The sequence below is a fragment of the Pristis pectinata genome, chromosome 1 (genome assembly GCF_009764475.1).
Source record: "Pristis pectinata isolate sPriPec2 chromosome 1, sPriPec2.1.pri, whole genome shotgun sequence".
Taxonomy (NCBI): Eukaryota; Metazoa; Chordata; class Chondrichthyes; order Rhinopristiformes; family Pristidae; genus Pristis; species Pristis pectinata.
Genome location: NC_067405.1, coordinates 6,831,296 through 6,856,645, shown reverse-complemented (window position 1 = coordinate 6,856,645; position 25,350 = coordinate 6,831,296). Strand labels below are relative to the sequence as shown.

Genomic DNA, 25,350 nt, shown 5'->3' with positions numbered 1-25,350 from the left:
TCATTGGCCGCTGTAAATTACCCCTAGTGTGCAGGTGAGGGGTAGAATCTGGGGGGAGTTGATGGGAAAGTGGGGAGAATAAAAAGTGGAATTTGATGTAGGATTAGAGTAAATGCGTGGTTGATGGTTGGCATGGACACGTCAGGCCTAAGGGCCTGTTACTGTGCTGTACCTCTCTGTACAAGCCCAAAGTCTTTGATGCTCAAGTATTTCTCCCCATTAGTGATTAATGAAACTGAACAGAAGCATGGATTTAAGTTTTCAGTTAGCCCCAAGCCTCAACGGCAACTGACCACTACGGTCACCCCTTTCCTGTCCATTCATTGTTTTGTTTGTGTTACTTGGTATATTTTCTCATGTGAAACAGCTAATATTAACATTCATGTGAGGTTTAGAGGGCTATGGGCCAAACAGGGTCTGATGGGACTAGCTCGCAAAGCAACACAGTCGTCATGGACGAGTTGGACCAAAGGGCCTTTTTCCATGCTGTATGACTAATATATCCACATTTTCAACCTCTGATTATATATAACCAGGTGAGCAGTATCTCCATCCACACACAAGATCGGTCCAGGTCTAGGGTCACATACAACACAGCCGAGGGTGGCAGATTTCCTTCTCTGAAGGAACTTAGTGAATCGATGGGTTTTAACACAATTAACAGGGAATTTAGTGAATTTGGATGCGTTTTAACACAATTTGGTAGTTTAGTAGTTTCATGATCATTGTTACTGATACTAGCTTCTTAAATTCCAAATTTAGTCCTCATTTAATATTTGTATGGTGTGTGCAATTCTGAACATAGAATCGTAGACATTTACACCACAGTTGACAGCCATTCACGTTAAACAAAGAAGAGCTGTCTCACTAATCCCATCAGCAGGAGGTGCAGAAGCCTGAAGTCCCACACCACCAGGTTCAAGAACGGCTACTTCCCTTCAACTTTTAGGCTCTTAAACCAACCGACAAAACCCTAATCACTACTTCAGTGTAGCAACACTATGACCACTTTGACTACTTTTGCATTACGATTGACTTTGTTTTCTTTTGTTCATCCTTATAAATATTGTGCGTAATTTATGTTTAATTTATGTTTTTCTTGTGAATGTTGTGCATCTGATGCTATGTGCCTGTGATGCTGCTGCAAGTAAGTTTTTCATTGCACCTGTGCATACATGTACTTGTGACTGACACTTTCCAACGCTTGGTCATTGGTTACAACACATCACGTGCAACATCAAAGCATTTTTCAAACACAATGAGGGGTTCTGCCTCTCCCATCCTTTAAGGTGGTGACTTCCAGACTCCCAGGAGCCTCTGAGTGAAAAGACATCTCCTCACAACCCCTCGGCCCCAATCTAAATAGTCATACTGTATGGAAATGGACCCTTCAACCCATCACTCCATGCTGACCTTTTTGCCCATCTATACAAACCCATTTACTTACATTAGGACCATATCCTTCCATGCCTTGCCTAGTTAAGCTCCTGTCTCAATGCCTTTTAAATGCCATAATTGTATCTGATTCCACCATCTCCTGGCTGTGCAATCCGGGTATCACCCACATAACTTTAAGTCTATCGTCTTGGTTAAACAAGCATCCGTATGCATATACAGAATCTGGTAAAGCAGCCAAAGAAAATAAGAAGTGTATGAACAATTACTGTAATTCTGTCTTATTGGGAGGGTGTAAACTGGGTGATAATCATCTTTCCCCATTTTAACTTCCATTGCAGTCAGTGAGGATTGTGAAATAGGCCATCAGTTGGCCTAGCACCATAGTCCAATCAAAATTACCTCCAAAAAAATGCCTGATGCATATCCACATAAACATAAAAACATAAGAAATAAGGTTACGGATTTCCTTGAACCTGCTCTGCTATTGAATAAGATCAGGTTGATGTGGCCATTGGCCATAATAAGTGCACTGTGTAATGAATTGACCTGTATGATCAGTATGCAAGACAAGTTTTTCACTGTACCTCGGTACAAGTGACAATAATAAACCAATACCAATACCAATTTCATCTTCCTGCCCAATCCTGAGGGCCCTTCAATCCCTATGGTCCAAACATTAACCTTGAATATTCTTAATAACTCAACATCTACGGCAGTCCAGAGTTCACATCCCTTTGAGAGAAGACATTCTCCTCAACTTGTCTGAAAGGGACAACTCCCTATCCTGAGCCCATACTCCCCAGTTCTAGATTTCCTCTCGAAGTCTCCTTGGAAACTTAGATATCTCAGTAAGATGGCCTTCTAGTCTTCTAAACTCCTTGAAATGAAGAACAGGATTGAGCAGAGTTAGCATGGATTAATGAAAGGAAAATCATGTTTGACCAATCTGTTGGAGCTCTTTGAGGAGGTGAGGAATTCACTTAAAATGTAGAGATTTTGTTGCTATCACCCTGGGAATCATGCATACAGATTTGGTCTTCTTAGTTAAGGCAGTGTGCCAAAGGTTCACTAGATTGATCACTGGGTTGAAAGGACTGCATCATAAGGAAAGGTTGGGGAGACTGGACTAAGAACTTGGAGACCTCTCTACTTTCGTGCAATATCGCCTACAAGAGCAAGCAACCTCACATATCCTAAAATTATATTCCATTTGCCATCTATATTTTCTAAATTTTGTGTTCTCTTCACAACTTCTTCTCCACATCACCTGGTTAAAATAGAAATGCAAACACCGGGGAGGTCAAAATTACCTGTAGAGGCAAATTCATGGAAGACCCTGATACACGACCAACAAGGTGAAATGTTTCTACCCCATAGCTGCTGCCTGATCTGCAGTTTCTCCAGTGGGTGAAATAAATGGATGTCAAATTTTCCTTACCTTCTTAATATTTTCCCCCAGCAAGTTTGTAAAAGTGAGGACACAAGTGTAAAAGTGTAATGAATTTAGTTTTGCTATTAGTTATTGAAACAAAAGGACAATGGAATATAACATGCTGCTTCAGCTGATAACGTAACACAGGTCTCATTATCTGATAGGATAAGGAACGTTACCACTTTCCAATGTTGATGTGGTTCACAGTGATTTCACTATGTCACCACTACTTATCTATGACGCCCTCTAGAGAGAGCGTGCAACTGAACACAAAGTGATCAATTGAACTTGGACTGTTGCCAGCTGTCTTTATCCACACAACCATACATTAAATATTAAAAAAAACATGTTTATTGCCCTAGGTTGAGGGGCGTTGGTTATGGGAAATAAAAAGTATTTTAGCTTCACGCAACGTCACTACCAAACTGCACAGCAAAGTTTGTTCCCAATACTGAGCTTTAACTCCAGGCATAGAGGGGAAGGTACGGACACATGGTGGAGAGGGTAGAATGTAGGACGCGGAGGGATTCTCTGATTTCAGGTAAGGTACTCCCCCTCTGCTCTCTCCTCCTGCTCTACCCACTTCTTCCTACCCTCCCCAACCTCTATCATGATGTTCCTTTCCCCTCCCCCCTTCCATCTGCCCGTCACCCACACACACCTCCCACTTGGACCCCTCCTCTCCCACCGTGACCCCTCCTCTCCCACCGTTCCCCTCTGCCCTCCCCACCTTCCTTATTTGGTTCCATGCTCCGCCTTCTTTTCCCATCAGGTTCCACCATCGGCAGCCCTTTGTTGCCTCCACCTGTCACCTCCCGGCCTCTGTCGCTACCCCCACCCTCCCCTTATCCGTCTGCCTATCCCCCCTCCTCACCTGGATCCACCTACTGCCTGCCGGCTCTTGCCTCACCCCTTCCCCTCACCTCTTTATCCTGGCTACCTCCCCCTCTACTCATTCAGTACAGATGAAGGCCCTTGACCCAAAACGTCGACTGTCTATTTCCCTCCGCAGATGCTGCCTGACCCACTGAGTGCCTCCAGCATTTTGTCTGTAACTCAGGGTGTCCACTGCGGGATTGCACACTGCCCCTGCTTCCAGACCAATCTGGGTTAATGGACAGGTTGGTAGTGGACACCCTATTTTATTTATTCCTGAGATAAGGGGCTCACCGACAAGACCAGCATCTGAGTCTCCATCATTACCCATTGGGAACTAAAAGTACATATTATCCATGACACTAACAAGGGGAGACAGACTGGTCAAAGCAGCTACCAAACCCATTTCACATCAGAACCCTTTGGCTTCTGCAACCTGGAGAAACCATGAGTGAATAATTGTATTCAGTTTCACATTCTCATATGATATAGGAGGTACAACTAAATAAACTGATGAATACGTGGAACGAGCTGCCAGACGAAGTGGTTGAGGCAGGTACAATAACAACATTTAAAAGACACTTGGACAAGTACCTGGATAGGAGGAGTTTAGAGGGATATGGGCGAAGCACAGACAAATGGGACTAGCTTGGTGGGCACCATGGACAAGTTGAGCTGGAGGGCTTGTTTCCATGACTCTATGTTACTTTTAGGGTTGATGGGGACTATTCTATGAGGAAAGATTGATCAGAACGAGTTGACATTCTCTGAAGACTAGAGACTTCAGAGGCGACTTTGATTAATGTATAGAGGCATGAGATACTTTCTCAAATATATTTAGAATCATAGAATCACAGAACAGTACAGCACAATACAGGCCCTTCGGCCCACAATGTTGTGCCGACCTTTAATCCTCGCCTAAGACGATCTAACCCCTTCCTCCCACATATCCCTCTATTTTAAATTCCTCCATATGCTAATCTAGCAATCTCTTGAATTTGACCAATGTACCTGCCTCCACAACCGCCACAGGCAGCGCATTCCATGCCCCAACCACTCTCTGGGTGAAAAACCTCCCTCTGATATCTCCCTTGAACTTCCCACCCATTACTTTAAAGCCATGCCCTCTTGTATTGAGCATTGGTGTCCTGGGAAAGAGGTGCTGGCTGTCCACTCTATCTATTCCTCTTAATATTTTGTACACCTCGATCATGTCTCCCCTCATCCTCCTTCTCTCCAAAGAGTAAAGCCCTAGCTCCCTTAGTCTCTCCTCATAATGCATACTCTCTAAACCAGGCAGCATCCTCTGCACCCTTTTTATGGCAGAGAAGAAGGCCATTCAGCACATGGTACCAATGCTGACTCCCAGAGCAATTCCTTCAATCCCATCCCCACCATTATTTTCCAGCAACAACTTCTCCCTCACAGGTTCCATCAGCTCCCCCTAGTTCTCCTGCTACCCACCTGTGCTCGGGGCAATTTACAGTGGCCAATCATCCTGCTAACCAGCTCAGGGTTGGAATGTGGGAGGGAATCAGAGCATTCAAGATTAAAACTGGAATACAGATAAAACAGACTTTTTCCCAGGGCGACAATGGCTAACACGAGGGGACATCATTTTAAGGTGATTGGAGGAAGGTAGAAGGGGGATGTCAGGGGTAAGTTTTTTTTACACAGAGAGTGGTGGGTGCGTGGAACGCACTGTTGGCAGAGGTTGTGGGGGCAGACACTTTAGGGACATTTAAGAGACTTAGATAGACACATGAATGATAGAGAAATAGGGGGCTATGTGGGAGGGAAGGGTTAGATAGATCTTAGAGCAGGATAAAATGTTGCAACATTGTGGGCCAAAGGGCCTGTACTGTGCTGTAGTGTTCTATGTTCTGTGTTAAAACTGTGGAAGTCACTGTGACAGGGAGCAGCTGAGGCAGATGGCAGAGATAAAGTCATAGGGTCATGCAGCACAGAAACAGGCCCTTCAGCCCACCAATCAACAACCATTCATTACCCTAATCTTACCCTGACTCGTTTTATTCTCCCCATTTTCCCATCAACTCCTCACCTCCCCAGATTCTACCACTCACCTACACACTAGGGTCAATTTACAGTGTCAATTAACCGACCACGCCACACTTCTTTGCATTGAGGGAGGAAGCCAGAGCACCAGAAGAAAACCCCACACAGTCACGGAGAACGTGCAAACTCCACACAGATAGAACCGGAGATCAGGATCAAACCTGGGATGCTGGAACTGCGAGGCAACATCATCTGCAGAATAACTGCTCCACCCAAAAGTCCCCCCAAGACTTTCTACCCCCCTTACATCTAAAACCTTCTTTAACCCAAACTCACTTCCAAGCTATTGGTCGCCGACTCTTCCTTGCCCAGGTGAATTTTTGTCTGTTATCCTCAATCATTAACTGTTTTTTGGGCTGAATGACAGCAACTTCCTCTGGGTTCAGGCACGGTAGTGTAGCGGTTAGCGTAACACTTTACAGCGCCAGCGACCCGGGTTCAATTCCCACCACTCTCTGTAAGGAGTTTGTACATTCTCCCTGTGTCTGCGTGGGTTTCCTCCGGGTGCTCAGGTTTCCTCCCACATTTCCAAAGATGTATGGGTTAGGTAGTTGTGGGCATGCTATGTTGGCACCGGAAGCGTGATGACACTTGCGGGCTGCCCCCAGAACACTACGCAAAAAGATTCATTTCACCGTGTGTTTCAATGTACATGTGACTAGTAAAGAAATCTTATCTTATCAAGCCTCACTTCAGGACTAGAGCCTATGAATCCAGCCTGATAATCCTAGTGCAATGTCAAGGGAATCCTACACTGTCTTGCCCATGCAGTCACAGACAGGAATGCATTTGCTGTCTCAGGTAGATATTGCACTGGAGTTGCTTTCTAGTGGAATGAAAGTGAAAAGTTGAGAAACTGCACTAAATCTGAATCAAATCTGAATTAGCCCACAGAGTACTGTACACAGTTGTTGCTATAAAGGATATTGAGACAATGAAGGGCGGTATAGAGAGAATTGACGAGGACGATACCAGAAATGCATGGATATACATGTTTTCTCTGGAGTGTCAGAGGCCGAGGGAAGACCTGATAGGCATAGATAGGGTCAGTTTCCCAGGGAAGAAATATTAAAAACCAAATGGCAGAGTTTTAAGGTGAGAGGGCAGGGTAAAGTTTAAGGGAGATTTATGAGGCAAGTTCTTTTTTACACACAGGGAGGGGTAGGTATCTGGAATATACTGCCAGGGTTGGTGGCGGAAGCAGATACGCCAGCAACGTTTAAGAGGCATTTAGACAGGCACATGAACAGGCAGAGAATGAAGGGATATGGACCAAGAGCAGGCAGATGGGATCAGTTTAGGTTGGCATCATGGTCGGCACAGACCTCGTGGGCTGGTCTATGTACACGTTGGGGAAGGATGAACAGGCTAGATCTTTTTTCTCTTGACAAAAGAAGGCTGAAGGAATCTTAAAATGCTGAAGAGTTTTGATAGAGTGACTGTACAGGAAATGTTTCAACATGGGGAAGAACGGAACCTCATACCACTAGTAGTGGACAGTCAGTATCCCAGACATCCAATAGGGACTTCAGAAGAAACTTAATTACCCCAAGAGAGGAGAGAATGTGGAGTAAATGGGAGAAAATGATCTTGTGGGAGAGAATTTTAGAGGTGATTCATCACCCAAGACACATATTTGTGATGAAGTTCCAAGGTACTGGAACATTGTCAGTACAGAGGGTAAAAGTGAAGGTAAAATCACAGATAATGGATCTATTGTCGATGATCATCTATATCTTGGTGAGGATCCATTGGCATTGATTCCAGACACAATAATCCCTGAGCCACAAACAATCTGCTAGAGGAACTCAGCGGGCCAAGCAGCATCTGTGGGGGGAAATGAACCGTCAATGTTTCGGGTCAATTTCACTCGGGGTTTCGACCCAAAATGTTGACGATTCCTTCCCCCCACCCACCCCACAAGTGCTGCCCGACCCGCTGAGTCCCTCCAGCAGATTGTTTGTTGCTCCAGATTCCAGCATCTGCAGTCTCTTGTGTCTCCAATGATCTGTGGATTAGGTGACCATCCTGAAAGATGTTGATTCCAAAGAGAGTGCTGAACTTTACTCAGAATTCAGAATTCAATAGAAGACTGCGATCCTTTACTTAGCGATCACTGTCAGCCGGATATTAGCACAAAGTAGGGAGCAAATGAGTTGTCCATGCAAGCACGCGCACACCACACACACACACACACACACACACACACACACACACACACACACACCAACATAATTCTGTACCTCGGCTGAAGATCACACTGTCGTAGGGAATCTTGTTCTTGGTCTCCAGGCTAGAGCAGTTCCACCTGTGGTCTCGGAACTGGTGCTGGCATTCATGGATGGCGATCTGGATGCCCTGGATGGCAGAGGCCGTCACATCTGGATACCTCATGCAGACTTCCAGCTGCCGGCGAGTCAGGCTCGAGAGTGTTAGACACACGGTGTTGGCAGTTAGCACAGGGTCAACTGGGATCTTTAACCCAAGGATTTCATTGCTCCAAACCCTGCGATCAAAGGCAGAGAGGGAAATCACAAGTGACGAGCATGCTCACTGTGCCATTCAACTTCTGAAACACTGCACCTCACTCCAGACCCCAAGCTTCAATAACACTATGGTTAATAGAAAAGCAATCGCTAATCATTCAACATCCCATCTAAGTTTAGTGACCTTGCTTGAGAGATGAACGTGGCTCTTCCAAACAACAGTTGCCTGACTAGTGTCCGCCTGAGGCAGCAAAGTCTCCTCCGACTGAACTGGACATCTCTGCCCTCAGAGCGTTAGACTGCATTGTGTGTTTACGTCTCTGGAGCGGCGTATAACCTATTGCTCACTGACCAGAGGGCTCGAACTCTGCAGTTGGGCCACTGGTTTGCAGTTTTCATGGGGGAGAGGGGGAAACAGTTGTCGAATTCCATCCCTAGAACTCTAGAACTAATTGCACTAATTTATAGTGTCACAAATTGAAGATTTTGACTCATGAATCACCCGAGGTCCTGGGTTTAAGGGAGATGTAAAAGGGAGAGAGGAAATTGAATGGAAGAGCAGAGAGACAGGTGAAGCAGCAGTCTCCGGAGTTGGTGTAATCCCCGTGACCTTGGTTAAGATGGAAAAGGAGCCGCTAATTATTTGGATGCAAACCGCTGGGATCTTTAATCCTGGAATTCTAATCACATGAGATAGAAAGTGGATGATTAAACCCATTATAATTCCCCCGTGAATCATCTGTGATATAATGCATTCCTTGCATAACGTTACACTCCTTGACATCGTGTCCACAGTAATTCAAGAGCGGATTAAACATTATACAGTCTGGATCCTGTTTCTCTCTCTCTCTGTCTCTCTCTCTCTCTCTGTCTCTCTCTCCCGCTCACTAGTGATAAAAATAACATGAAATTTTGCTCCATTGGCATTAATTTCAGGAATTGTGGCTTCACAGTCGGGACTTCTACTGCCCTGCGTGAGCGCTTATCTCAGTTGGTGTTCTAAGAAGGTGTCTGCAGCATCTTTCAGACTCTCGGTCCATGCAATCCTTGGTTCCGCTGTTCTCTGTCTCTCTCTCTCTCTCTCTCTCTCTCCTCCTCCTCCTGCAACCCCATCCCAACCGTCCTCTCTAAACCCTTCCATTTGGTCTCACCCCATCCAGGATAGCCCCCTCTCACCCCTCTGTCCCCTTTCATCTTACCATTCTGCTCTTGCACACCATCCTCACGTCCACACAGCATCCCTCTTCTTTCATCAAGCGCTGGGTCATACATTGAACATAGAGCAGGACAGACCCTTCGGCCCACAACGTGGTGCTGGGCTAATTAACCTAAATGACCCCCTAATTAATCTACTTCTTCTTCCCCACACATTGACCACATCCCTCCCTTCTCTACACATCCATGTGCCTATCTAGGAGTCTCTTAAACACTCCCATGATATCTGCCACCACCACCACCCTGGCAGTGTATTCCAGGCACCCACCACTCCCTGTGTAAAATACTTGCTCCGCACATCTCCTTTGTACTTTCCTCCTCTCTCACCTTCAGTACATGCCGTCTAATGCTGGATATTTCAACCCTGGGGAAAAGATACCAGCTGTCTAATCTCTCTCTGCCTCGCATAATTTTATAAACTTCTATCAAATCTCCCCTCAGGCTCTGCAGCTCCAGAGAAAGCAGCCCCAGCTTGTCCAACCTCTCCTCATAGCACATGTCCTCCAATCCAGGCAGCATCCTGGTAAAGCTCTTCTGCACCCTCTCCAAAGCCTCCACATCCTTCCTGTAATGGGGCGACCAGAACTGAATGCAATACTCCAGCTGCGGCCTAATCAGAGTTTTATAAAGCTGCAACATAACCTCCCGGCTCTTGAACTCAGTGCCTCGACTAATGAAGGCAAGCACAGCATATGCCTTCTTTACTGCCCTATCAGCCTGTGTGGCTACTTATAATAGGTTGATAATAATTTCCCAAAAGCAAAAGTGTCTTTCACCTTTCCATTGTACCTGTTTGCTTTAATATGTCTGTCTTTCTATGTTTTTTGTATTAAAACCTACAGACATCTGTCTGTCCTTTGCTGTATCCTCATTACTCTGGCTGAGAGTGGACTCCAAGCTGCCTACCTGAGCTGGTCTACATTTGGCCCATATCCCTCTAAACCTGTCCTACCCATAAATCTGTCCAATTAAATGTCGTAATTGTACCCACCCATACCACTTCCTCTGGCAGCTTGTTCCCTATTCCCACCACCCTCTGTGTGGAAACAGTTGCCCCTCAGGTCCCTTTTAAATCTTTCCCCTCTCACTTTAAACCTGTGCCCTCTAGTTTTGGAATCCCCTACCCTGGGGAAAAGACTATGGCTGTTCACCATATCTGTGCCCCTCATGGATTTATAAACCTCTTGCTCCTTCTACCCCTTGGGAATGCAAACAGTCTCCCCAGAGATCTCAAGGGACTGTTAATTGATCCAGACATTCAATATTTTTTAATCGATGCACCACAGAAAACATCCTATCTGGATGCATCACAGTTTGGTACGGCAACTGCTCTGCATCAGACCACAAGAAACTGCAGAGAGTTGTGGACACAGCTCAGCACATCACGGAAAACAACCTCCCCTCCATGGACTCTGTCTACACTTCTCACAGCCTCGGTAAAGCAGCCAACAAAATCGAAGACCCGACCCACCCTGGATATTCTCTCGTCTCCCCCCTCCCATCAGGCAGAGGATACGAAAGCCTGAAAGCACGTACCACCAGGCTCAAGGACAGCTCCTATTCTTGCTGTCATAAGACTATTGAACTGTTCCTTAGTACTATGAGATGGGCTCTTGACCTCACAATCTACCTCGTTATGGCCCTTGCAGCTTATTGTCTGCCTGCACTGCACTTTCTCTGTAGCTGTGACACTTTACTCTGCATTCTGTTATTGTTTTACCTTGTACTACCTCAATGCACTGTGTAATGAATTGATCTGTACGAACGGTATGCAACATAAGTTTTTTACTATATCTCAGTACATTTGACAATAATAAACCAATTCCAATATGTTGGCATTCCACATTGACCTGGAATATTAACTCAGTTTCTCTCTCCGCAGACACTGACTGACCTGATGAGTATTTCCAGCATTTTGGGTTTGGTGTGTAGGGATGGCCAGTGGTTCTAGGCAATGGAATCACCTGAGCAGTATCATTGACTTGTCCCAAGTGTGTGCATTTGGAATTCCAGTTCCCAAGAAGCTACAATAGGAAAAGGGTTCTTTCAGAGCAAGTTTGAGATTGAGAGAATGGAACCCTTTTGTCATAGGGTAATAGAGTTATATAGCATGGAGTTATCTCTGCTAACCATGTCGCCAACCTGAGCTAGTCCCATTTGCCTGCATCTGGCCCATATCCCTCTGAACCTTTCCTATCCACGTAATTGGTAATTGGTTTAATGTTGTTACATGTAATGAGATACAGTGAAAAGTGTGCCATCCAGACAGATCATTGAGGTAGTACAAAAAAAATGACAGAATGCAGAATATAGTGTGACAGCTACAGAGAAAGTGCAGTGCAGGCAGACAATAAGGAGCAAGGGCCAAGACTTGGGAGATCAAGAGTTCATCTTTATTGTCGGAGAGATCTGTTCAAGAGTCTTATAACAGTGGGATAGAAGCGGTCCTTGATCCTGGTGCTACATGTTCTCAGGCTTTTGTATCTTCTGCCTGATGGGAGGGGGGAGAAGAGACAATGTCCGGGGTGGGTGGGGTCTTTGATAATGCTGGCTGTTTTCCTGAGGCAGTGAAAAGTGTAGACAGACTCCATGGAGGGCAGGCTGGTTTGTGTGATGGACTGGGCTGCATTCACAACTCTGCAATTTCTCGCAGACCTGTACAATTACCTTGTAAAATGTCGTTATTGTACAGTCATACAGCACAGTAATGGTCCCTTCGGCCCACCATGTCCATGCTAACCATATCTATTGCTGATCCCATTAACCAACACTTGTCTCACAGAGAAACAAAGGACTGCAGACGCTGGAATGTAGATGTCCTGAGGAAGGGTCCTGACCCGAAACGTTGACTGCCTGCTTTTCTCCACGGATGCTGCCTGGCCTGCTGAGTTCCTCCAGTATCAACTTGTCTCATAGCCTTGGTGCCAGTCTAGATACTTACATGTTGTGAAAGTCTCTGCCTCCAACACCTCATCAAGCAGCGCGTTCTCGATTCCTACGACCCTCTGGGCGAAAAAATAACTCTCCCACTTGCCTATAAACCTCCTACCGCTATGACAAACCTCTGCCTCACCTGTCACCACCGACCCCATCTAATGCCGCTTAGAATTAGGTCGCCGTGGCGGTGAATGGCGGAAGCTGGTCACCGAGGGGTTAAAACGGAGGCTTGGCGAGTTAAAACCACTAATAAGCAGCTCATTAGCTATTCCAGAGAGGGAGGAGGTTGTGTGGAGATTACTGATGTCAAATTGTAATTACATATCACATCGGTGAAAGTTAAACGGGAATGGTAACGTATTGTAATGGACCGCAGAGCGTGAAACATCACCTTACAAGGACCAGGGCAGGTTCTCCAGACGGGTCAGAAAAATAATATCATATTTAGCAGACGGCGTGTTGACAAATTCGATATTTGTAAAATAAAGAGAAACCAGGAGAAGAGTTAAAGGAAATGTTCATGGGAATGCCTCAAGTCAAAGTCACCATGTCCTTATCAAGGGAAGCGGACGGACATAATTAAGAAATTGTAATATTCTGAGGGAAATAATGACGTGAAGGGTGTGTAGGAAACTTCAAAGGCATCCTGTGGAGCTTAATTCAACCGGTATCAACTGAGCGCTTGCAGTGAAAGCTGGCATTAGCTCGAAGCCAACGAATGGTGATCTGCAGCTCTGAGATTTCGTTGTGTAGAGTTTCCATTGAAGAGGTGGGGAGCTCGGAGATTCCGCCCCGGAGCCTTTGGAGAACGGGGGATGGGGTGGTGGGGGTGGGGGGGGAGGTGGGCTGAGACTTTGGAGAGTTCCAACCCAACGGAAAAGTGGGGGTGATGGAGGATTCTGTAGTTTTCATCTGAAATGATCTGTCTGCAAGGAGTCACCTTCAAAGGGGGAGGTGATAAAAAATACCAGTGAAAGGGAACATTTATAGAGGAGTCGGAGTTGGTGAAACTGGTTTGGTTGTCCTATCGATGGGCTGTCACTGGAGCGTCGGGCCGAGTGCCCGCGAAGTGCATTTATTCCTCGCACCCTCGGCTCTCTTATATCCTTATTAACCCACCAAGGGTCACTGTGTTATCCGACTTACTGTCACGGAATAGCCTGAGAGGGGGAGGAGGAGGGGTGTGGGCGTGAAGGGTTGGGAGAGGGTGCGGTGATGGGGAATGGGGAGGGTGTGGGTGATGGGGATGAATAGTGGAAGGAACCGGGGCCGGGGAGGATAGTGAGGATTGTGGGGACGGGGATTGACCGATGGGAGGTTCTGGAAGGATGAGAGACTGGGGGAGGGGAGAATGTGATGGGAAGACGGGCCGTTGCCTGGATAGGGTGATGGGACTGAGAGGAGGATGGGGTCATGTGTCTTGACGGGATGCTGGCGAGTGATGGGAGGTGATGTAGATACTGGGAATACGGGGCGATGAAGGTTCTGGGAAGGATGGGGGGAGGATGTGGGGGGAAGGATGGAGGGGGAAGGAGATGGGGGTTCTGGGGAAGGATGGGGGAGGGAGGGTTCTGAGGTAGGATGACAGAGGAGGGGGGCAAGATTCCGGGACGGATGGGTTGGAGCGGGGGGGGGGGGGGGGAGATCCCGCCCAGACAGAATTCTATTAATTAAAACAGAACCCTCTACACGACCAAAGGGGAGGGCAAGACCCAGGATCGGGTTGTCCCATCTCGGGCGGATGGACAGTCCCGCTAAACGCATTCATTGCATCCGAAGCTGAATTCCAACTTTACCTTTGGCAATCATAATATATCAAAGGGGAAAAGATTCTTTGTTATCAAATGCAGTCGAAATTGCCTGATGAAATGATATAAGAAAAATCCAAGTAATAGAGATAAAACAATTGCTTTTAACTTTGGGAAACGTTCATAACATCAATGTAACAAGTGCATCAAATAATGAGATGTGAAATTGTATTTTATCTATGGAACATGATGCCGCATATTACATACTGAAATAAACATCAGTACCGTTGGATCAATGAGAGGCGAGTGCCAGGGATGTGTTAACCCCAGTTAAAGAGATTCTAATTACCCCTCGAGGAGCGGAGGTCCCGCTTACCTGGACGCACAGAGCGTTAGCAAGAGCAGTGCAAATGTGCACGAAGCGGCAAAGAGTCCCATCTTCAGCACCGAGATGTCAACACCTCACACCACCGGGCGGATCCAACCCAGTTCCCTTCAGTCGTTACATTCAGTATGTCCAACTAGAGCGGTCATTTCCTACCCGGATTCGTTTAATCTCTTCTAGATATCTATCTGATGCTCCAAAGTCCCAACGAAATGTCCACACAATGCAGAAAATCTTCCCAAATTTGTTTTTCCTGTTCCAATTGGGATTATAATTGAACCTCCGGGGGGCGGTCTCTCAGAGTTTCAATGGGATTAACGGTTCTTGCCCTGTTCTTGTCCCCCTCTCGACTGAGGCTCCCACCAACACTCGGCCTCTTCACAAAATGAGCAGCACATTGATTGCGTTCTCCTTTAACTGAAACACAATGTGTAATAAAGTAAGCACTTAAACACCGGCCCACTTTCAGACGTCACTGAGTTAAACTGCAAGCAGTAACCGCCCCATGAAAACATCGGAGAGGTATGGGCACGCACACACACGCGAAGGTGAGAGGGAATCACAGCCAGACGCGCGCCCACAAACACACAGTCTATCTTTCTCTCCCTCACAAAGACAGTGGTCACAGTCACACAGCGGTAGAGATATACAGCCACACTTTCTTTCAGACACACATACACACACAGCATCCACATAGTCTCTCTCTCACACACACACACACACACACACACACACACACAGTCACACAGCGGTAGCAAGATACAGTCACGCTTTCTCTCTGAGACCCACAGTCACACAGCGGTAGAAAGATACAGTCACGCTTTCTCTGAGACACACACAGTCACACAGCGGTAGAAAGATACAGTCACGCTTTCTCTCTGAGACACGCACACAGTGTCACACACATTGGTAGAAAGATACAGCCACGCGTGCACACAGCCTCAGTCACACACCTATACAGTGTCACAATCTCACACGCAGTCACACACAAACACACATTCCACACACAGTCACAATATCCCTCTCACACACATACAGTCCCTCACGCGTGCACACGGAGGGGAGAGTGTCACAGTTACACATCGGTAGAAAGATACAGCCACACACACACACAAAGTCAGTCACTCAAACACACACACACGGATTTTCCTTCTAATACACACACACACTCCGTCTTTCTGTGTCTCGCCCTCTCTCTAATTTACACACACATACACCCATAGCCACACACAGTGTCTGACTCTTTTTCTCTTGCACACCGTCTTTCTCTCTCTCTCTCACACACACACACACACATACAGTCTCTTTCTCGGTCACCACACACACGGGAAAGCGATTGCCTTCTATACCGATAGCGAAGGAGTGGCGGCAGGGAGACAGTCACAAGTGAAGGGAGTGACGCTAACAGAAAGACATCAAGTGTGAGACTAAGAGGTGCACACCAATTGAGTGAGACGACAGCCAGACAACAGGGAGGGAAGGCACACGAGGACTGAGAGAATGCCACAGGCGGAATCTAAGGGATACGCAGACTGGGAGACACACAGATTGAGAGCGAACACCGGGCACCTTTTCCCTTTCACACACTTCTCACACACAGCGCCCCGCACGCCAACACAATGAGAGACAAGAAGGTACAGAGACATTTAATTACAAAGAAACAGTAACCCTCCCCGTGCGCGCACACACACACACACACACACACACACACACGCAGCTCTAAATACAGTTAAACAGACAGACATACAGAGTAGGAGAGAGAGAGAGGTTCACTCACAGCCTATCAGCAGAGAGGGGAGGACAAGGCAAGATATTAAGAAGATTCCCAGCAAGTGTCCAAAGTTCCTGCCTTACAGTGAAGACGGCGGACAAGAAGCAACACATTCTGCGACAGTGTTGTCGAGCGTGGAGACGGTCCGGAGGCAGCGGGCGAGAGGGAGCTGCGCGGAGGTCGACACCGGTGGATGGAAGCTGTAACGTGAAGGGAAGGGACTTCAAGAGAGAGGATCGTCAAACTTGTAACACTGCAATGACAAGTAAAGGCCAGTCCAGGCTGAGAAAGCAGAGAGCGCAAGGAATCAGCAATAGACATGTTGCACGTCACATAACCATTACCAGAGTAGTCAGAATGAAAGGTAACCACGTAGTTCAAAGACTTCCCCAGTTACAGATCCCCATCAACAGCCATCCCTCCGGGTACAGCATGCATGCATCAGAGAATATTATTTACTGCAGGAGTCTGCTGATGCTCTGCACATACCGGCTACACCACCCTTGGAATGGAGTGACTGAAAACAGGGGTAAGGGTCTCAAGAGAAGGGGTTGTCCGTGGCAGGATAGAAAAATAATCTTTCAGGACAGCAAAAAATGTCCATTGCAGATAAGAAACAAAATCACTTCATCCAAGAGAGCGGTGAATCCTTTGAAGATGCTCCCCATCGAGGGCCCGTGGAGGCTCTGACGCTTATATTCAAGGTGGAGTTCGATTGATGTGTGGGTATAAAAGATAGGTTAGTGGTGCTGAGGTCCATGATGGGTGAGCAGGCAGAAGGAGCGAATGGCCTCCTGCCCTTCTATCTATGATATAGATTAAACACAGGGAGCAACGGGGCTCTGAGTTATAGAGAATGATTATCATCGTTATTATTTACATGTGAGATGGAGGGAGAACCGGCTCGTATTTAGATGGAACAACGCGGAACACACTGCTGGTGTTGTGTGCGCGACCCCATGTGTCTCTCCCTGTCGGTTTTTGGTTCTGCTGGTTTTACATCAGTTGACCTCACTGTTTTTCTCTCGTGGGGGAAATGTCTGACACCTTACCCGTTCTGAGGTCGCCGGCGATCAGAACACGCACCAACGTGAGAGGTGTCAGCACCCTTCCAGTTGCGTTAAACCACCCAGAACAAGCAGTGCAGGGTGAAGCGATTTCCCTACCGTTTAATCCCTAAATGCACCTTCCACCCTATCGTCCCCAGATAAACCCATGACAGCACAGGCTTGGGTCAGTAGTTGTAAGACACTGCAAACGAGAGGGTGTTCGTTAAACCAGCCTAAAACATCAGAGCCTCCTCTGTTCTTCCGGACCCCCACGTTAACGGTAGCTCTTTGACTAACGCACGTCCAGTTCGGCTGGAGGTGGTGACTCCCTGCATTGGGCCAGCTTCCCAGAGCAAGACTCCGTGCTGCGATTAACGTTATGTGGTACTGAGGTCACTTCTCCCGTGAACCTGCGTCGTAGCTCAAAGACTGGTCTGGCAGCCACCTCCCGATCGACGGTGTTCGGTGTTTAATGCTTTCACTGTGGTACTGGGAGACGGACCAGGGCTGTCAGCCAGCAACCCAATTTCTGAAATCTGACTGATTATCCCAAAGCAGACCAATTCACAGAAATCAATTCTTCATCAAAACCAGAGTGTACAAAAAAGAATCAAAGACTCGCCAAAAATTTGCCCAGTTCAAAATTGATCCAATTTCCCCAACACCATTCAAAAACTGTCAGATTCAACAAAAACTGATCAAAATGGATCTAATTGCCAAAAAATTAAATTGGTAAATTGGTTTATTATTGTCACATGTACCAAGGTACAGTGAAAAACTTTGTTCTGCATGTCATCCATACAGATCATTTTATCACATCATTACATTGAGGTAGTACAAGGGAAAACAATAACAGAATGCAGAATAAAGTGTTACAGTTGCAGAGAAAGTGCAGTGCAGGCAGACAATAAGGTTCAAGGTCATAATGAGGTAGATTGCGAGGTCAAGAATCCATCTTATCATACTAGGGAACCATTCAATAGTCTTATAACAGCAGGATAGATGCTGTCCTTGAGCCTGGTGGTACGTGTTTTCAGGCTTTTGTATCTTCTGCCTGAAGCGGGGGGGGGGGGAGAAGAGAGAATGTCCTGCGTGGGTGGGGGTCTTTGATTATGTTGGCTGCTTTACCGAGTTAAAAACTTATTGAATCACTTGTGATTCACTGACTCTGACCAATTCACCTCAATTCAACTGATTTACCAAAACCTGACAAATTCACCCAATACTGACCCACTGAACAAAACAAATAAATGATTTGCCAATAAATTGACCAATTTGCCAAAAACTGATTGATTGACCAAAAATGACAAATTCATTGTAAGCTGCCCATTTCACCAGAAAAAAAAGTTCACCAAAACTGATTTACCAAAATGTTGCAATTAACTCAACACCGATCAATTCACCAAACTGTCCTCTTCTTTGCCAAACCAACCTATACAGAAAAAAATCTGATTTACCAAAATCTCTGCAATTTTCCAAAACAGCCCAATTCAGTAAACACCAATAATTTACCACAACCCAGGCAATTCACTAAACCAACTGATTCACCACAAAGTAACCAACTTACCAATACCCAACAAATATACCACACAGCAACCAACTCAGCCAAAAATTAACTGGTACCCAGTGACTGAACATTTCACCAAAGCTTGTTGATTCATCAAAACTGACCCATTCAGCAACACTGATCAATACAATGAATACCAACTGATTCAATGAAAAGGACCAATTCTCCCAGATTCTACAAAAACGGAACCATTCAGCAAAAAAAATGTTCATATTACCAAATATGGACACAATTAACAGAATGGACAGATTCACCAAGATTGGAACAACACAATCAAAAAATACTGAACTTTTCAGCAAAAAAAACTATTCAATTCACTAAATGCTGCTTCCTCAGGAGACTGAAGAAATTCAGCATGTCCCCTTTGACACTCACCAATTTTTATCGATGCACCATAGAACGCATTCTATCCTGATGCATCACAGCTTGGTATGGCAACTGCTCTGCCCGAGACCACAAGAAACTGCAGAGAGTTGTGGACACAGCTCAGCACATCACAGAAACCAGCCTCCCTTTCATGGACTCTGCCTACACTTCTCGTTGCCTCAGTAAAGCAGCCAGCATAATCAAAGACCCCACCCACCCCAGACATTGGACTTTCTCTCTCCCCACCCCTCCCATTGGGTAGAAGACACAAAAGCCTGAAAGCATGTACCACCAGGCTCAAGAAGAGCTTCTATCCCACGGTTACAAGACTATTGAACAGTTCTCTAGTACAATAAGATGGGCTCTTGACCTCACAATCTACCTTGTTATGACCTTGCACCTTATTGTCTGCCTGCACTGCACTTTCTCTGTAACTGTAACAGTTTATTCTGCATTCTGTTATTGTTTTCCCTTGAACTACCTCAATGCACTGTGTAATGAAATGATCTGTATGGATGGCATGCAAAACAAAGTTTTTCACTGTACCTCAGTACATATGACAATAATAAACCAATTTACCAAAAATTTTAAAAATTATGAAAGTTAACTGAATTATCAATAACCAATCAATTTACCAATGAATGCCTAATTCACTAAAAGATCCCAATTCATAAACAGGTTAATTCATCCTCATCAAACCAATTTCAAATGGACTAACTCAGCAAAACTGAATGAGTCACTAAAATATGCAAATTATCAAGAACTAACAAAAATATTTAACCAATAACAGACCAATTAACCAGAAGCTGACCTGCTCTACCAAAAGTATAAGAAGTACAGAAGCAGAATTAGGCCATTCAGCCCATCGAGTCTGCTCTGCCATTCAATCCTGGCTGATTTTTTTTCAACCCCGTTCTTCCACCTTCACCCCATAACCCTTAACCCCCTCACCAATCAAGAACCTATCAATCTCTGCCTTAAATGAGCCCAGTGACCTGGCCTCCACAGCCCTCTGTGGCAACAGATTCACCACCCTCTTGGCTGAAGGAATTCCTCCTCATCCCAGTTTTAAAGGGATGTCCTTTTATTCTGAGGCTGTGCCCTCGGATCCGAGACTCTCCTACTGATGGAAACATTCTCTCCAAGTCCACAGGGGAAGAGGAGAGGTGAGGAGGATAAATGCACTCTATTCAGTGGCAGAGGACGTTATTGAGGTACAAATGAGTATTTTACATCAGTCTCCACCACAGAAGCTGTCGGAGCCTCAAGGTGTATTGAAATTCTGGATTGGCTAAACATTAATAAAGCCAATGTACTAAAAATGCTCATGTAGCCTAGATAGGGTGTATCCTAGATTGCTAAGGGGAGGAAATTGCAGAGACCCCGGCTATAACCTTTCAAACACATATAGATTCCTGGTAGCATTCAAGGACAGGAAAAAAAAGTAATTGCTTCACCTTTTTCAAACATTATAAAATCCACAAAGAAACTGACCAGTTCACTGGAAATTAGATAAAAGACCAAAAATTATTGTCATTCACTAAAACTTGACCAATTCACCCAAATCAGCAAAAAAATAACTGTCACCCAAATCAGACCAATTTACCAAAGACTTTTGCCAACAATGACAATTGAACAAAAGTTACACAGTTTTTCATAAACTATGCAAACTAGAATAATTTATCCAAACTAACCAATTCACAAGGAAGAACATAATACAAACAAACTGATAAATTTATTTTGAAAAAAGCAGTTCATCAAACATTGTCCAATCCACCGAAAATGATGTCATTCTTTAAACACATACCAATTTACCAAAAATGAACAGTTCATTGATAATGGACTGAATCAGCAATAATTGTTCTATTCACTCTAACAGCCAACTCATCAATTCATCAAAATCTGGACAATTCAATAAGAAACCATCAAGTTTCCTAAAAGCACAATTCACCAAAATCTGGCCAGTTCCCCAAATATTGATAGATTCCCCACAAACTATAGTCCTCGCTAAACACTAACTGATCCACCAGAAATTAAGTGCTATACCAATAACTGAAGTGGTATACCAATTCACAAATAATCGCCCAATTCACCAAGAGTCCAATTCATAAAATGACCAACTCTCTAAAGTTGACAGATCACCAACAAATATTCAACTCATCAAACATTCACCATTCACTGACCAAATCAAAGATGAATCAATTCTACAAAAGATATCCAGTTCACTACAAACTGGCCAAATTGCCAAATGCTGATGAGTTCACCAAAATATTTTCCATTTCACCAAAAATAGACCGATTCATCAAAAATGGATCAATTCACCATTTTTTTTCAATTCACCAAATCTTGGCCAACTTAAAGAATATAAAGTGGCTAAAGTTCTGGCAAATGGTGTATAATGTGTAAAATATGAGACCATACATTATCTGGGGGATTGCAGAGCACTGTGAAGTAGAGATCTCTGGATGCTCTAATGTATGGTTCACAAAGGCTAAGATGCAGGTACAGGAAATAGTTAGGAAAGCTAATGTTATTATTTTTTCCGCAAGGAGAATTGAATGCAAAAGTTATGCTTCAGTTATACAGGGCATTGGTGAGATTACATCTAGAGTACTGTGCAGAGTATTAGCCTCCTTATTTAAGGCAGGATGTGATTACACTGGAAGTAGTTGATCAAATATTATTCAATTCAGCAATAGTTCAATTCACAAGGAGCAGCCCAATTCACCAAAAATTGACCAATTCACTAAAAGTAAATCAATATAATATTGATTCAATAAAGATCTGATTCCTTAAATCTGTGTAGTTCACCCAAATCTGAAAGCTTCAAAGTTGTCTGATCACTAGAACTGACTGAGTCATCAAAAACTGACCAATTCACCAAAAAGTAACGAGTTCACGATCACTGTCCAGTTCAACAAAAGCTTGACAATTCACCAAAGATCACCAAATTACTAAGTATTGATTCACAAAAAGCTCACAGGCCAACTCACCAAAGAATAACCAATTTATCCAGCTGACCAATTAACACCATTATCTGATTTACCTAAGATAGCCCAATTTCAATATTGACCAATTTCCCCAAAACTGGCCAATCACCAAGAACAATTCAATTCAACAAGTGTTGCCTGATTCATCGGCAACTGTCGTCAAAGTCGAGTTTATTGTCATCTGCACAAGTACATGTGTGCACAGGTGCAATGAAAAATTTACTTGTAGCAGCATTACAGGCACATAGCATCAGATAAGCAGCATTCACAAGAAAAAACATAATTAAACATAAATTATACACAATTTTTACAAGAAAAATCACAATTAGAACAAAACAAAGTGGTTCCACTCAACTGTAGTGATTAAGGTTTTGCCAGTCAGTTCAAGAACCAGATGGTTGAAGAGAAGTAGCTGTTCTTGAACCTGGTGGTGTGGGACTTCAGGCTTCTGTACCTCCTGCCCAATGGAAGCTGCGAGAAGTTGTCATGGCCCGGATGGTGGGGATCTTAGATGATGGATGTTGCCTTCTTGAGGCAGCGCCTCCTGTAGATACTCCCGATGATGGGGAGGGAGGTGCCCGTGATGTATTGGGCAGAATCCACGACTCTCTGAAGCTTCTTACACTCCTGCGCATTGGAATTGCTGGACCAGACCATGATGCAACCAGTCAGGATACTTTCCACAGTACATCTGTGGAAGTTTGTTAGAGTGTTCAAGTGTTTTCAATTTTGCAAAAATTACACAACCCACCAAAGTCTGACTGGCGACCTAAACTTATTCAATTCAATAAAGCTAGGTCAAATTACTAACAATTATTCAATTCATAATAACTGACACATTAACCCAAACCTGGTTAATCTGCCAAAAGCTACTCAATTCACCAAGATATGACCAATTCACCAAACACTGATCATTTCACCAATGACAGTTCAATTCATCAAAACATCATTGATTAAGCAATGAGTTAAATTTATTCCATTCACCAGAAGCAACCTGATGCCTTTACTTATTCATTTTTTAACTGAACATTAATTTAATGAGGATAAACCAACATTCCAATAATTGGCTAATTCACTAAATACTCATAGAACATAGAACATAGAACATAGAACATAGAACACTACAGCACAGTACAGGCCCTTCGGCCCACAATATTGTGCTGACATTTTATCCTGTTTTAAGATCTACCTAACCCTTCCCTCCCACATCGCCCCCCATTTCTCTGTCATTCCTGTGTCTAAGAGTCTCTTAAATGTCCCTAGTGTATCTGCCCCCACAACCTCCGCCAGCAGTGCATTTCACGCACCCACCACTCTCTGGGTAAAAAACTTACTTCTGACATCCCCCTTATACCTTCCTCCAATCGCCTTAAAATTATGCCCCCTTTTCACCCTGGGAAAAAGTCTCTGACTGTCCACTCAATCTATGCCTCTTATCATCTTGTACACCTCTATCAAGTCACCTCTCATCCTCCTTCTCTCCAAAGAGAAGAGCCCTAGCTCACTCAACCTATCCTTGTAAGACATGTTCTCCAAGCTCTCATAGATTCATCAAAATTAACCAAATCATCAAAAGCGGACTGATTCACTGAAGACAGATTGATTCCTCCAAAACTGTTTAATTCAATAAAACTAGTCAAATTCAAATATTGATCATTTCACCAAACACTAGCAGGTTCACCAAAAATGGACTGCTTCGTCTAAACCTATTCGATTCACCGTATAAAGGTGTTGTGCATTGGGAGGTCAAACGTAAGGAGAAAGGGGTGGTAGTAGAAGCCGATACGATGGTGGCATTTAGGGCTTTTAGATACGCACATGAATATGCAGGGAACAGAGGGATGTGGCTCATGTGCAGGCAGAAAGGATTAGTTTAATTTAACATCATGCTTAGCACAGACATCACGGGCCGAAGGGTCTGTTCTTGTGCTGTACTAAAAGTTTGTTCTCTGTTACAGAAGGCATGCAACTCCAGAATTCGCTGTGCCTCTAGCCAAGCTGTTCCAATCCCAGCACTGACATCTATCCAACATTGTGGAAAATTGTCCATCTCCCAAAAAAGGATAAATCTTATCCACCCAATTGGTCGATGTTACACACTAGAATAATAAGGGAGTTTCAAGGGAGAGCAGGAAACATTGCCTGGTGAACCAGATGCCAAACCAGCAGGATTTCTGAATTATCAGAATTTTACTGCAAGAAATAAGATATCTTTATTAGTCACATGGACATCGAAACACACAGTGAAATGCATCTTTTGCATAGAATGTTCTGGGGTCAGTCCGCAAGTGTCGCTACGCTTCCAGCGCCAACACAGCATGCCCACAACTTCCTAACCCGTACGTCTTTGGAATGTGGGAGGAAACTGGAGCACGTGGAGGAAACCCACGCAGACACGGGGAAAATGGACAAACTCCTTACAGACAACGGCTGGAATTGAACCCGGGTCGCTGGCGCTGTAATAGCGTTATGCTAACCACTATGTTACCGTGCCGCCCACCTATCAAATATATCAAACTGCATCTAAATTTGGTAAATTGGTTTATTATTGTCACATGTACTGAGATACAGCGAAAAACGTTGTTTTGCATGCCATCCATACAGATCATTTCCTCACATCAGTGCATTGAGGTAGTACAAGGGAAAACAATAGCAGAATGCAGAATAAAGTGTTACAGTTACAGAGAAAGTGCAGTGCAGGCAGACAATAAGGTGCAAGGACATGACGAGGTAGATTGTGAGGTCAAGAGTCCTTTTTAACATACAAGAGGTTTGTTCAATAGTCTAATAACAACTACTTACTAACCACCTGCGCACTGATGCCCAGCTTGGATTTTGCCAGGACTACCTGCCTGCAGATCTAATCATGCTGTTGACAAAGAGCCTGAGGTAAGATGACGATCAAAGAAACACTTGACCGAGTGTGGCATCAAAGAGCCCTGGTAAAAGTGAACTCAATGAGCATCAAAAAGTAAAAACTCTAATGGGTTGGAGAAAGAACCTTACACAGAAAGAAGGTGGTGGTTGCAGGACAATCAACTGAACCCCAGGACA

General features: G+C 44.7%; 1 protein-coding gene across 1 annotated transcript in view; it reads right to left on the bottom strand.

The window, feature by feature from the left end:
- Positions 1-14,943, bottom strand: part of wnt10a (wingless-type MMTV integration site family, member 10a) — a 94,671-nt gene extending 79,728 nt beyond the window's left edge. The window contains exons 1-2 of the mRNA XM_052027657.1: positions 14,545-14,943; positions 8,026-8,288 (exon numbers count right to left, since the gene is read on the bottom strand). Of these exons, the coding sequence (XP_051883617.1) occupies positions 8,026-8,288; positions 14,545-14,606 (325 nt within the window). The 5' untranslated portion in view covers positions 14,607-14,943. The remainder of the gene's footprint in view (positions 1-8,025; positions 8,289-14,544) is intronic.
- Between the last annotated feature and the right edge of the window lie 10,407 nt (positions 14,944-25,350).